Source organism: Microcaecilia unicolor, chromosome 3 (assembly GCF_901765095.1).
Source record: "Microcaecilia unicolor chromosome 3, aMicUni1.1, whole genome shotgun sequence".
Classification (NCBI taxonomy): Eukaryota; Metazoa; Chordata; class Amphibia; order Gymnophiona; family Siphonopidae; genus Microcaecilia; species Microcaecilia unicolor.
In genome coordinates, this window is record NC_044033.1 from 527,692,749 (window position 1) to 527,707,663 (window position 14,915).

At 48.2% G+C, this 14,915-nt stretch overlaps 1 protein-coding gene across 1 annotated transcript in view; it reads right to left on the reverse strand.

Annotated features, from left to right (window-relative positions):
• PPIL6 (peptidylprolyl isomerase like 6) overlaps positions 1–14,915 on the reverse strand; it is an 80,821-nt gene that overhangs the window by 34,717 nt on the left and 31,189 nt on the right. Inside the window, exons 4-6 of the mRNA XM_030195667.1 lie at positions 6,477–6,539; positions 6,241–6,388; positions 63–119 (exon numbers count right to left, since the gene is read on the reverse strand). Of these exons, the coding sequence (XP_030051527.1) occupies positions 63–119; positions 6,241–6,388; positions 6,477–6,539 (268 nt within the window). The remainder of the gene's footprint in view (positions 1–62; positions 120–6,240; positions 6,389–6,476; positions 6,540–14,915) is intronic.

The window sequence follows — 14,915 nt, forward strand, 5'->3', positions numbered from 1 at the left end:
ACGGAACAAGTTATGGCAGGGTACAACCAACAAAAAGATAAAATGCACATTACTTTACTGACCTCTAAAAGTGATTCCATAAATTGATTCACCACCGCTGCCTGATCCTGATTTTATATCTGTTTAATAAACAGAAATTATTAGTAGAATTTTTACATGAAACTCTTTACAGAGAATGAGCAAGTGCAGGCAACATTTTCTGGTTCTGAAAAATGCGGCAGAGAACATAATTAAAAGGAGAACTATTTCAATTTTTTCAAAGAATGTTACTGTAAACAACTGAGCAGTTACTACAGGAGACTATCCAGCTTATAATTGAAAAAGAAAAACGCCTATATTGCGACCCAAATCGGGAGATAGACGTTTATCTCACAAAAACGAATAAAGCGGTATAATCGAAAGCCGAATTTGGACGTTTTCAACTGCATTCCGTCGCGGATGCGGACAAAGTTGATGGAGGTGTGTCGAAGGCGTGGTGAAGGCGGAACTGGGGCGTGGTTATCGGTCGATCAGAGATAGGCGCCTTTCGCCGATAATGGAAAAAAAATATGCGTTTTTAGCGAGAATTTAGGGCACTTTTCCTGGACCCTGTTTTTCCACGAATAGGGCCCCAAAAAGTGCCCTAAACGACCAGATGACCACTGGAGGGAGTCGGGGATGACCTCCTCTGACTCCCCCAGTGGTCACAAACCCCCTCCCACCACAAAAATATGCCGTTTCACAACTTTTTATGTTCACCCTCAAATGTCATACCCATCTCCCTGGCAGCAGTATGCAGGTCACTGGAGCAGTTATTAGGGGGTGCAGTGGACGTCAGGCAGGTAGACCCAGGCCCATCCCCCCCCACCTGTTACACTTGTGCTGGTAAATGGGAGCCCTCCACACCGCCCCCCAAACCCACTGTACCCACATGTAGGTGCCCCCCTTCACCCCTTAGGGCTATAGTAATGGTGTAGACTTGTGGGTGGTGGGTTTTGAGGGGGATTTGGGGGGCTCAACACCCAAGGGAAGGGTGCTATGCACCTGGGAGCTCTTTTACCTTTTTTTTGTTTTTGTAAAAGTGCCCCCTAGGATACCCGGTTGGTGTCCTGGCATGTGAGGGGGACCAGTGCACTACGACTCCTGGCCCCTCCCACGAACAAATGCCTTGGATTTATTCGTTTTTGAGCTGGGCGCTTTCATTTTCCATTATCGCTGAAAAACAAAAACGCCCAGCTCACAAATTGTCGAATAAAACATGGACGTCTATTTTTTCCCAAAATACGTTTCGGTCCGCCCCTTCACGGACCCGTTCTTGGAGATAAATGCCCATGGAGATAGACGTTTTCGTTCGATTATGCCCCTCTATAATTTTGAAAACAATGTTTGTTTCAAATATCAAAATAGATCTAATGTGATGATGCAACAGTGGAAAGCTGAGTTTTGTAATTGCATTGTTGTGACATTACTGATGGAATTTAGAGCTACCAATTAGCGGTACGCTGAATGAGAAGAAGCCCACGGGAACAGAATGGGCTTCTTTGCATTCAGCACACTGTGAATCGGTAGCACAGCTTTGTAATAGGAGCCTTTTGTGCCCAAAGGAACTGATTAGACTGATCCGATGACTGGGAGACAAAATCCAGAATGGATACTGGACTATCCATATTATTAAATAAATATGTAATTTATTTAATAATGGGGGGGACATTTTTGATATGCCGTCCAAATGGGAAAAACTTTTATTGGAAAATGCGCAAAAAAACTAAGTCCATAATGGAAAAGGTAAAGAAACATTTTCCGATATTCAAAAATACATTTACAAATGTTTAATAAAAAGACGCACTGCAAACATCAGAGATGTTTAAAGAGAAACGGCTCTGTCAATCGGAAATATGCTAGTTACTCCCATCTCTAGATCATTTATAAATGTGTTAAAAAAGCAGCGGTCCCAGCACAGACCCCCTGGGGAGCCCCACTAACTACCCTTCTCCTTCGAGAATACTGTGGCTGTGGGGATCAAACAACGGCATGAGACCCGGAAAATGCTGGTGCGGCAGTAGCCTAGGTAGTTATTGTTTGTTTTTGTTTAATTTACTTTTAACTTTTTGTTTTAATTCTTTTATGTCTGTTTGGCTGATTGTGTAATTGGAGTTCTTTTCTATTATTTTTACTGTGTATTTTATATTGTTCACCACTGTGTTATTTTCATTTTAAGCAAATTTGGAATAAACTATAAATGTATGATTCTGCATTTTTTTAAGCATTAAATCGTAAAATAATTCTGGACATTTCTTCCAGTATTTGCTAGATCCCTCCTCATGTTATCCACACCATCAGGGGTATTTTTTTATTGCAGATTTTGGGAAGGGGATGGGACTTGATATACCAACTTTCTGTGGTTACAATCAAGGTGGTTTACTTATTATATACAGGCACTTATTTTGTACCTGGGACAATAGAGGGTTAAGTGACTTGCCCAGAGTCACAAGGAACTGTAGTGGGAATTGAATCCAGTTCACCAGGATCAAGGTCCACTGCACTAACCACTAGGCTACTCCAGCTGCAAAGAGACAAACCTTACCAGCCCTTTGGCAATATTGCTTATAAAGATGTTAAAAAGAAAACAGGGCCAAGAATTGATCCATGCCACACACCACTTGCAACGTGTCTTTCCTGAGTGAGCTCCATTTACCACCAGTGGCGTAGCTACGTGGGGCCTGAGGGGGCCCTGGCCCCCGTAGATTTGGCCCTGGCCCCCTGCCCCACGATCCCCTTCAACCCCCCTCCCGCCACCAACTCTCCCCCGCCGTCGCCGCCCGCCCCGTCGCCGCAAATACCTTTTTTGAAGAGAGACTTCCTTCCACGCTCGAGTAGCGCCTTTCTTCAACGAAGCTCCAGCGATCAGCTGTTTCGATGCCGGCGACGGCGGGGGAGAGTTGGTGGCGGGAGGGGGTTTGAAGGGGATCGTGGGCAGCCCGGCAGGGGGGGTCCGATGTGGTGGCAGCGACGGCTCGGGGGGGGGCGGCAGTGGGGGGGGGCGGCTAAATAGTGCCCCCCCCACCTCGACTCTGGCCCCCCCCTCCTGGCGAGGTCTGGCTACGCCCCTGTTTACCACTACCCTTTGTCACCTTCCCTTAAACCAGTTCCTAAGCCAGTCACTTTAGGCCCATACCAAGGGCACTAAGTTTATTTATAAGTCGTCTTCTGCGGAACTGTGTCAAAGGCGAAGTTACCCACCTGTAGCAGGTGTTCTCCGAGGACAGCAGGCAGAGTACTCTCACATCTGGGTGACGTTGTCCGACGGAGCCCGGTGTGGATACTGCCCAGGGTATACAGGTATTAGAAAATTCCAGCAGCATCCCACCTCGCATGCACACTGCAGCTCCTTCTGACTCTGGGCAAGTCACTTAACCCTCCATTGCCCCAAGTACAAATAAGGACCTGTATATATCAACCACTTTGAATGTAGTTGCAAAAAAACACAGAAAGGCAGTATATCAAGTCCCTTTCCCTCCTCCTTTTATACATGGATTATATTTGGTCTGGGCTTCCAGGATGGTATTTTCAAATAGTATCCACACCTGAAGTAATTTTTTGATCTTTGCAGCTGCCCCTCAAAGTTTTGTTGTTTTTTTCAACCTTCTCCTAATTTTATCATAGTCTCCTTTTTGAAAATTACATGCTAATGCATTGGGGTGGTCTTTTACTATAGCTTAGATCGAGTTATCTGCAGCAGGGCCCATTTTATTCCTATGGGCCCTGCTGCAGTTAGCTTGAGCTAAGCTTTGGTAAAAGACGCCCTGGATTTCCTGTGTTTACTTACTCCAGAGATTATACCAAATATGACAGAAGGAGTAAGGTCCCATACCACCCCCCACTCCCCCGTTTGTTCACATAATCCATTACATCCTGATTGTCGGTTTGGATGAGAACAATTTGGTTCTGCAGCCTAACTCCTTCACATGCTCATTTTCAAATGTGGTATATATCAATGCAAAAAGTGTGACAAAGGGTGCTATATTGGAGAAACAAGTCAGATGCTAAAGACAAGACTCAATTTACTTAGACATAATATTAAATACTAGTAAAAAAGGCTCGTTTCTCAAAGAAATGAAACGGGCGCTAGCAAGGTTTTCCTCAGAGTGTGTGTGTGAGAGAGAGAGTGAATGTGCGAGTGTGTGTGATAGAGAGTGAGACTGGGTGCGAGTGTGTCTGTGAGAGAGAGAGAGAGTGTGTGTGAGATTGAGAGTGTGTGCCAGGGGCCCCCCTCCCTCCCTCCCCTCCCAGTTCCAGTGTCCCCCCTCCCTCCGTGTTCCAGGGTCGTCATCCCCCCTCCCTCCCTCCCTCCGAGTTCCAGGGTCGTCCCTCCGAGTTCCAGGGTCGTCGTCCCCCTCCTCCCTCTCTCCCTCCGAGTTCGAAGGTCATCCCCTCCCTCCCTCCGAGTTTCAGGGTCCCCCCTCCCTCCCTCCCAGTTCCAGGGTCCCCCTCCGAGTTTCAGGTTCCCCCTCACTCCCTCCTCCCTCTGAGTTTCAGGGTCCCCCTCCCTCTGAGTTTCAGGGTCCTCCCTCCCTCCCAGTTCCAGTGTCCCCCCTCCCTCCCTCCTTCCCAGTTCCAGGGCCCCCCCTCCCTCCCAGTTCCAGGGTCGTCGTCCCTCCCTTCCTCCCTCCCTTCCAGTTCCAGGACCCCTCCCTCCGATTTTTAAAAGTCATCTTCACTTACCAAGTCAGCGTTACAGCGGCCGGCACCAGCAGTAAAACGTGTGGAGGCTCGGCCCTTCTCTTTCTCAGCTGTGGTCCCACCCTTGCGGAAACAGGAAATGAGGGCGGGACCACAGCTGAGAGAGAGAGAAGGGCCGAGCCTGCACACGTTTTACTGCTGCTGCCGGCCGCCGTAACCCTGACTTGGTAAGTGAAGATGACTTTTAAAAATCGGAGGGAGGGGGCCTGGAACTGGAAGGGAGGGAGGGAGGAACGGAGGGGCGATGACACCCTCATGCGTGTGACGTTGCGTTCCTTTGCCTGGCAACTCTGCAGCGTGCCCTTCCCTCTCACTGTTCCGCCCTCGACGTCATCACGTATTGACGCGAGGGCAGAACAGAGAGAGATGGTGATAGACTGACGAACCTTACGAACGCTTCACTTCATTGTGCCACAGTCAGCTTCAGAATGTTGGAGGTGCAAATTATTATAGTAGATTCCAATGCCAGCCAGGATGTCACCTCTGTGGGACAGCACTTTACAAAACCAGAACACTGCATGAATAATCGTATGTTGAGAATACTAAAAGGAAATTTTAAGACAATTCAGGAACATAAGACCTTTGAAGCCAAAATGATGAAATATTTTGACATCCACCAGACAGGACGTAACAAAGATCTGGGCTTTCTATCCCACTATAAACCATAAAATTATCAGCCATCCATCTCTCCCTGTCTCTCACCCACCCAGTTCTCCCTGTTTCTCACCTAAGCCATCCCACCCTCTTCCTGTGAGACTGTCATTGGAATGCTTTTGTGTTTCACTTATGTATTCTGATATTTGTCAACATTTGCTTATTTCTGATCGAGGTCATTTTTCCAGTGGCGCAGCCACAGGTGGGCCTGGGTGGTCCGGGGCCCACCCACTTAGGGCTCAGGCCCACCCAACAGTAGCACATGTTTAGCAGTAGCTGATGGGGATTCCAAGCTCTACCGGCTGAAGACTTCCCGCTGATGGTAATGAAAATGGTGTGCTCCACATTACTGGCACCTGTGAATGCTCAGCTTTCAGCGCATGCCTGCTGCAGACTGCCAAGGTGGAGAGAAATATTTTCCCACCAGCTTAAATATTTTTTTTCGGGGGGGGGAGGGGGAGAACACTTGATGCCCACCCACTTCTTGCCTAGGCCCACCCAAAATCTGCTGTCTGGCTACGCCCCTGCATTTTTCAGGCCTAAAAAGGGGCCTAAAGAGCCATATGAAAAAGAAAGACAACTTGAAGGGATGAAAACCTAATAAAATAAAGGGGAAGGTACTGAAAACAAAACCTATGAAGAAAATGAAAAAAATGGAGGGAAAACCCGCACAGGAAGGCACTGAAAAAAAAATATCTGTTGAGGCATGCTGCACAGAGACCATAAGGTTCCATGGAAAAAAACAGACTGAGGAACCTACGCTACAGCGAGAAGGCACCCCCACACGCGCTCCTTCCAGTTCCTCACCATCATATTCTGTATTCCTACATTTGGTATAAGTCTGTCTCTTGGAGAGTTTAAACTCACCTCCTCCTTGTATCCAGCCTTTTTTCACTACTCGATGAAATATAGACTCTTTGTATGTTAGCTCTAAGCCACTTTCAGATGTGCCGGCTTCTCCTGTGCACAAACATCGAAAATTCTCACAGGTTTTAGGGCACATGCCAGAAAACAGCTAAGAAGTGAGAAAAAAAAATTAAAATATCACATGAAAGAATTTACAAAACTTTAAATTTGGGTGGCTTTGTTTTCCAGCAACTAACCTCAAATAACAATCGTCCAATGGGATTTTCTTGAATAGAGATGTTCATATATACAAAAACATGCTGTAAAATTGAGAGAGAAAAAAAAGTTTAAATACTCATATTTATCACTGCTCCTCCTCCTAACAACAATAATAATTGGGATTTACACGGTGCCTTTTCATCCAAATAAGAGACTCTTCTTTGCTTCCAGAAATACATGTGAAACCATATTTAAGATATATAGGGGCTCACTTTCAAAGAGGGCCCGGGGCAGGACTGCCACCCTCCCCCCACTCAGGATACCCCCCCACATCCGGGCCACCGTCCCTGCTCATCCCTTACCTTCCTGTGTCTTGACTTGAGGAGGTTTGATGGCCTCACAGCTCCTCCCTCAGTCTGTCGTCTCCTGCTCCTGTGTGCCCGGACCCAGATGATTGCATTAACGCGATAACCAGGGTTATCGAGTTAATACAATCATCCGGGTCCCGGCACACAGGAGTAGGAGCGAGACAGACCCGGTAGCAGGCAGGCAGGAAGACCTTTGCCGGTGCCAGGCCCCACCTTGGAGGCAAGGCCCGGGAAATTTTGCCCCCCCCCCCCCTTGATGGCCCTGATTTCAAAATAAATAAAAAAAAAACAACCAAAAAACGTCATAAGGTGGTAGAAGAATGTTTTTCTCTCACAATCGTCCAAGCAGTGGCGTACCAAGGGCGGGGTGGTCTGCCCCAGGTGCATACTGCAAGGGGGAGCAGCCGCACAGCTGTTGGCTCCGCCAGTTCCTTGCTCATTCTGACGTTACTTCCTGTTCCGAGGCAGGGAACCGGCGGAGCTGACAGCCACACAGCTGCTCCCTGCACCCCAGGAGGTGATGCACTGGGGTGGAGCCATCTGAAGGTGATGTGCTGAGAGGGGGGTGTGCAGCGGCGATCCGCCCCGGGTAGCTACCGACCTGGGAACACCACTGCATCCAAGCTGCAATTTTTGACATCCCAATTTTAGACATTTTGCTTCAGAGTTTGTCCAAAGATAAAGGGGGCATGTTTTGGGCAGGACATCGATGGAACCAAAAGATAGACTTTTCTGCAATAATGGAACAAAATGAAAACATCTAGGTCCAAAATTAAGACTTTTTGGCTAGACATGTTTGGAAAGGGGATATTAGCGGTATACAAGAATTGAAATTAATTGCATTGACTGTGACCAGAAGATACCCTAAACCCTACATGACCACTGGAGGGATTAAGGCATAAACCCTCTTACTTCCCCCCCCCCCCCCCCCCCAGCTATGAAAGAAACAGTACATACCAGCCTCTATGACAGCTTCAGATGTTATGGCCATGCCTATTAAAGCAGCAAACAGGTCCCTGGAGTAGCCTAGTGGTCAGTGCAGTGGACTGTAGAGAAGGGGATCCAGGCCCATAGCCCACTCTAACTGGTACACTTGTGGTGGAAAGTCTAAGCTCTCCAAAACTCTACTGTTGTCGGGACTTCAAGGCAGGACTGGAATTCGTGAGCCCTTGGACCACTGCCGAGGAGCAGCAGAGGCAGGCAAGACCACCCTGGAACTGGATACAAGGAAGAGCAGGACTGGAACTCGGGACTGGAGTAGTAACAAAGGCAGGCAACTAGAACAGGCAGAACAGGACAGCTTCACCTGCGCTTGACCACCGTTCCTCCGGAGTTAAGCTCCGGAGTGCAGGTGGCTGGCAGGACTTGTAGGACAGAGCAGGAACTGAAGATCCAGAGGACCCACTCCGGGTCTGGGAAACACGAGGGAGGCTAGGCACAGAACTAAACTAGACTAGAACTGAAAGCTGCTACGCAGCCACTAGCAAGAAACACAAGACAGACTAAGCAGACAGGGCGTACACAAAGGCTAGCCGGAAACAGGGGCTTGGATATACAGACAAGCTTGGTAGAAACGGGGTTCAGGATAGACATGCAAGCTTGGCAGAGGCGGGGTTCAGGATATAAACTCAGGATACACACTCAGGATAGGCAGGATTCAGGATATACACACTAGCTAGGCAGACGCAGGATTCAGGATATACACTCAGGATAAACACACTAGCTAGGCAGCAACAGGTTCAGGGCAACACATAAGCTGGGCAGCAGACAGGAGAATAAACCAGGATATTAGCAGAGTCTTAGAGCAGGCTGCAAACAGAGAGAATAAACCAGGAACTAACAGGGTATTGGGGCAGGCTGCAGACAGAGAGAATAAACCAGGAACTAGCAGAGCCTTTGGGCAGGCTGCAAACAGAGAGAACCCAGGAGCTATCAGAGTCTTTGGACAGGTGGCAGACAATAGAATAAACCAGGAGCTAACAGAGTCTTAGGGCAGGCAGCAGACAATAGAATAAACCAGGGATTGCAAAGTCTTGGGGCTGGCAGCAGACAGAGGAATAAACCAGGGATAACAGAGTCAAGGCTGGAGCTTCAGCAGCTCCCAACACAGACAGGGAGTACACAAAGACTGAAGCTTCAGAATCCAAACACAGAGCAAGGCAACAGAAGGACCAGCAGTCCACAGACACCAAGCAGAAGGGGCAGGAGCCCACACAAAAGGACTAGCAGTCCACAGACACAAAGAACAGAAGGGCCAGAGCCCACATGGAAAGACAGGCTTGTAGCAGCGCAAAAGAACACTCACTAACCTGACGACCATTTGCATAACACACACACACCATGCAAAGGCCCTGAAGGGTTGCCAGCTGGGAAAATTTTTCCCAGCCCCAAACGAGCCATAAACCCGCCCAAAAACCGCCCGTAGCCAATCCCTGTCTCCCGCGTCACCGAACCCCGCCCCCGCATCTTTTTTTTTTTTGGTGGGAGGGGGTTAGTGACCACTGGGGGAGTCAGGGGAGGTCATCCCCGATTCCCTCCGGTGGTCATCTGGGCAGTTGGGGCACTTTTTGGGGCTTGTTCGTGATAAAAAAGGGTCCAAAAAAAGCGGCCCAAATTCTCGCTACTGCCGCCCTTCTTTTTTCCATTATCGGCCGAGGGCGCCCAGCTCTCCTCGGCCGATAAACACGCCCCAGTCCCGCCTTCACCACGCCTCTGACACACCCCCGTCAACTCTGTTCGTTCCCGCGACAGACTGCAGTTGGAGGCGCCCAAAATCAGCTTTCGATTATACCAATTTGGGCGCCCATGAGAGAAAGGCGCCCATCTCCCGATTTGGGTCAAAATATGGGCGGCTTTCTCTTTCGAAAATAAGCTGGATAGTGGTATATACAAATCTTTTACTGATACTGACTGATATTGAAGAGGGCACAGAGGGAGCTCTGGCTCTTCAATCATTTGGGGAAGGTGAAAGTATGGATTTAAGCTCTGGCATTTTCCCGTTAAGGGAGTGACAGGTACAGGACCTGTCACGGAGGAGGAACGGCCATTTCCCTTTTAAGCCTGGAAGCAGAGAAGGAATGCTGGCAGCGAACCCTTGCTAACCCTATGGAAACATGGTTCATATTAGAAGAGGATGCGGGAGAGCTCAGCAGGGTCCTGAGAATAATAATGACTCAAGCCAACAGATAAATGGGGGGCTCTCACATTGAACATTTTTTGACAAACTGTCCCCTGCTCGAAAAAAATCTCTGCCATATAGAGTCAATGGAATCTGAGACACAAGGAGCTTACTGTTTAGTTGGGGTCACATGAAGGGTAATTCTATAAAAGAGTGCCTATTCTATAAAGGAAAGTAGGCACCTGCTTTCATTTATAGAATACTAGCGTAGCAGGGCAATTATGTACATACATTTTAGCTGTGTCCACATACCAGTCATAGGGCTGTTCTAAATGCTCATGCGTAGATTACTAAAAAAATCATGTGTAACTTATAGGATTCTATAATTTACGCACATGTATGCACCCTACCTTTAAAGTACACGCTATCACATTTAATCGCCAATTTATAGAACAGCACACAGCCGAAATATTGGTATTTACGCACCTTATGTGTGTGCATATGCATGTATATACATTCTCGGGGCTTAAAAAGTTGGTACCCTCCTTATACAATTACCCCTACAGGCAAGAACAAGGAAGACAGATAAGGATGGAACACTCTTTAATCTCAATATCAATGGTATTAAGCCACGCAGACTACTGCAATGGAATATATGCGGGATGTAAAGAACAACTTATAAAGAAACTCCAAACAGACCAAAACACAGCAGCCAGGCTGATATTTGGTAAAACACGCTTCGAAAGTGACAAGCCCCTCCGAGAAAAACTGCACTGGCTCCCAATCAAGGAACGTATCACCTTCAAAATCTGCACCTTGGTCCACAAGATTATCCAAGGTGTAGTCCCAGGATATATGGTCGACCTGATCGAACTCCCAACCAGAAACCAAAGCATCACGTACCTACTTGAATCTCCACTACCCAAGCTGCAAAGGACTCAGATACAAACTAACTCATGCATCCAACTTCTCCTACATAGGCACACAACTGTGGAATGCACTGGCAAAGTCTGTGAAAACAATCTACGACCATCTAAACTTCAGGAGATCACTAAAGACCTACTTATTCAGAAAAGCATTCCCCACCGACATAAATTAGATGCATCAACTCTGCAACACAGCAAAACCTTAGACTGTACTGGACACTATATATTCCTTCCTATCCTCGATCCTTATGTACCTGAATATACCAACCTACTCGACCTAACATCAAATTGTATTTGATTCCATACCGGACTTGGCGATCGCCTTTACGGTACTTTGTAAACCACATTGAGCCTGCAAATAGGTGGGAAAATGTGGGATACAAATGGTAAAATTATGTATCATACCTGATAATTTTCTTTCCATTAATCATAGCTGATCAATCCATAGACTGGTGGGTTGTGTCCATCTACCAGCAGGTGGAGATAGAGAGCAATCCTTTTGCCTCCCTATATGTGGTCATGTGCTGCCGGAAACTCCTCAGTATGTCGATATCCAAGCTCCATCTGCAGGACTCAGCACTTAGAGAATTACACCCACAAAGGGACACTCTGCCCAGCTCACCACCGCTGAAACGGGGGAGGGGAATTAACCCAGCTCATCCCCACACAAGTGGGGGAGGGGAATCCGTCCAGCTCATCCCCGCGGAGCGGGGGAGGGACACCACACCCGCCAATGCGGGGGGATCTGGCTTATCCTGCAACCGCAACCGCGGGAGGAACTGACTGACCCTAACACCGCCGAAGCGGGAGGGTACAAAGCTGCCCTACTGCCGCACGAAGCGGGAGGGAGCGCCGGCAGAATTTAAGTCTCAATCCAGCCCCGTAAAACGGAGGGGAGAGGAATGCAGCAGCTCACTGTAACACAAATTGGTCTCAACTCTTGAAGAATCCATTGAAAAACTTGAACACGAAGTCCTCCTGAACAGGAACTGAAGACTAAACTTGAACCTGAAATGCAACCAGAATATAAACAATACAGATATCTGGGAGGGGCTATGGATTGATCAGCTATGATTAATGGAAAGAAAATTATCAGATATGATACATAATTTTACCTTCCATATCATCATGCTGATCAATCCATAGACTGGTGGGATGTACCGAAGCAGTACTCACCCAGGGCGGGACATAGAAATCCCTGACCGCAACACTGAAGCTCCAAACCGGGCCTCCGCCCGAGCAGCCACAGTCAAGCGGTAATGCCTGGAGAAGGTATGGGCCGATGCCCAAGTTGCCGCCTTGCAAATTTCTTCCAAGGAGACGGACCCGGCCTCTGCCATCGAGGCCGCCTGAGCTCTAGTGGAGTGAGCCTTCAGCTGGATAGGCGGCACCTTCCCCGCGGCCACATAAGCCGCTGCAATGGCTTCCTTGACCCATCTTGCCACTGTAGGCTTAGCAGCCTGCAGACCCGTACTAGGACCTGCAAACAGGACAAACAGATGATCCGACTTCCGGAAATCATTGGTCACTTCCAAGTATCTGATGATGACTCGTCTCACATCCAGATATTTGAGAGCAGAGTATTCCTCTGGGTAGTCCTCCCTACGAAAGGAAGGGAGACAGAGCTGCTGATTCACATGGAAGCGAGAAACAATCTTGGGCAGGAAGACACTCCTGCCTCAGTGAACTGCAGAAAGGGCTCTCGACATGAGAGTGCCTGGAGCTCGGAAACTCTTCTGGCTGAAGTGATAGCCACCAAAAAGACTGCTTTCAACGTCAGGTCTTTCAGAGATGCCCTTGACAAGGGTTCAAAAGGCGGCTTCTGCAAGGCTCTTAGCACCAGGTTGAGATTCCACGCAGACACCACTGAGTGCAGAGGAGGGCGCAGGTGATTAACTCCCTTGAGAAAGCGCACCACATCTGGCTGCGAAGCCAGGGAAGCACCCTTCAGGCGGCCCCTGAAGCAAGCCAGAGCCGCTACCTGGACTTTAAGGGAACTGAGCGACAGGCCTTTCTCCAGCCTGGGCCACAGCCCTAGACGCACCCTCAACCGGCGCTCGCAAGAGCGGGGGAGAAACATGCTGCGCATCCAAGATGGCGTCCGGCGCGACACTCCGCGAAGGAGCCGCGCGGGAAGAACGGCGCTTAACTTTAGCCGCTTTTCTGCCGTCGCCCAAATGAAGGGCGGCCATGGCATTAACGTCTCCCACCTCAAGGGCGGCCCAAGAAGAAGCCGTCCGAGCAGCGTGGCCGGCCAAGATGGCGGAGGCGAGCAGCGGGGGATGGGCGTTTATGGCGGGAAAAACCACCGCACCGGAGGAAGAACCGGGACACTGACCGGCCTCCAAACTGACACCCAACAAGGGCGAATCAGACTTTAAAACCCCCGCATCCCCGCTAGACGCGCACACGCGGTCCGGGGAGTGATTCTTTGCGCCCTCGCCCTCCGACGCCATCAGCAACGTGGAGATCAATCGGGGAACCCCCTGCCCGCTACAAAAAGGTAAAATTACCTGCTTTCCGCTCCGAGCTGTAACGACCTGGTGTCCCAATGAGTAGCTGCAATAAACGTTTAAATAAACGTCGAAATAAACGCCCTTAAGGACGTCCAAAATTTTTTTTTTTTTTAACGGAGCCAGCGGGAGGGGGGAGAAAAGGAGGGACCTGGCGCCACCAGGTTTGCACTTTCTCAAGAAGAGCCCTCAACCCCAGGTACTCAACAAAACCTAAAAATTAGGCTTGGAGACCTAGCCAGAGCTGCTGCTGTGTGTGACCACCACCTGCTGAGATAGAGAACATACTGAGGAGTTTCCGGCAGCACATGACCACATATAGGGAGGCAAAAGTTTGCTCTCTATCTCCACCTGCTGGTAGAGGGACACAACCCACCAGTCTATGGATTGATCAGCATGATGATATGGAAGTAACAAATAAATAAATAAATGATCTACCAACATTATTACAGAGATCCTCAGACCCAGAATTGAAACTATGGGACCTTTTTACAGAGTCGGTAAGCCCAATGCAGCCTTACCACACGCTAAATCGGAACTACTGTTGGCCCAATGTGGCCTTCGGCGGTAGTTATGGCTCAAGTGTGTGCCATTTCCGGCACACCAGGAAAATATATATATTTTTTCTAATGTGGCACTAACTGGCAGTAATCAGGCATCGCCTCATGCTGCCCAGTTACCACGGGAGCCCTTATCACCACCTCAATGGGTGGCAATAAGTGCTCCCTGCTGCATGGACATTTGGGGGAGGGGCTTTTTACTCGCTACGGTAAAAAGGGCCCTTACGCACAGGAAAGATAGCCCCCACTGCTACCGCAGGGCCCTTTTTTCTGCAGCTTAGTAAATGAACCTCTAAATGACTCAGGAAAAATTATGGGCCCTAATAGATGAATCTGGAAAAAGGAAAAAATATGATTTCCCAGAAAAAGCTAGAAAAACCTCCAAAACAACTTTATGTTTCTGTAGATAACCAAGAGGTTTAACATACCCTAGATTATTTTGTTATGACACTTCACTAACAGTGTAAATTTATAGCAGGGTACCTCATTTGGAGCTACAGAAAGGCTAAGAATAGGTCCTGTTTCTTTATAAATCCTGCAGAAATTGTGGCTAGATTGAAGGCATGAATATTAAGTCTGCACGAGAACAAGCATAAATGTTGGCATGTAAAATACGTGCATAAATTGTGACTCTGCCCATGTCCTCCTCTGAACATGCCTACTCTTAAGTTATATACCAGTACGTGCCTAATTACACCACACATACTTTTAAAGAGGTATTTTATGTACAGGAAAGTGTAGCTGGGATTTTAAATTGACAGCATGTGAGAGATATCAATAAAAAGTGAAGTTACTCAACTATAGCAGGTGTTCTCTGAGCACATAAGAACATCAGAGTTGCCATATTGAGACAGACTTGAGGACCATCAAGCCGAGCAGTCTGCATATTATATACAGGTACTTATTTTATACCTGGAACAATGGAGGGTTGATTTGCTCAGGGTCATAAGGAACTGCAGTGAGAATCAAACCTGGTTCCCCGGTCACTGCAC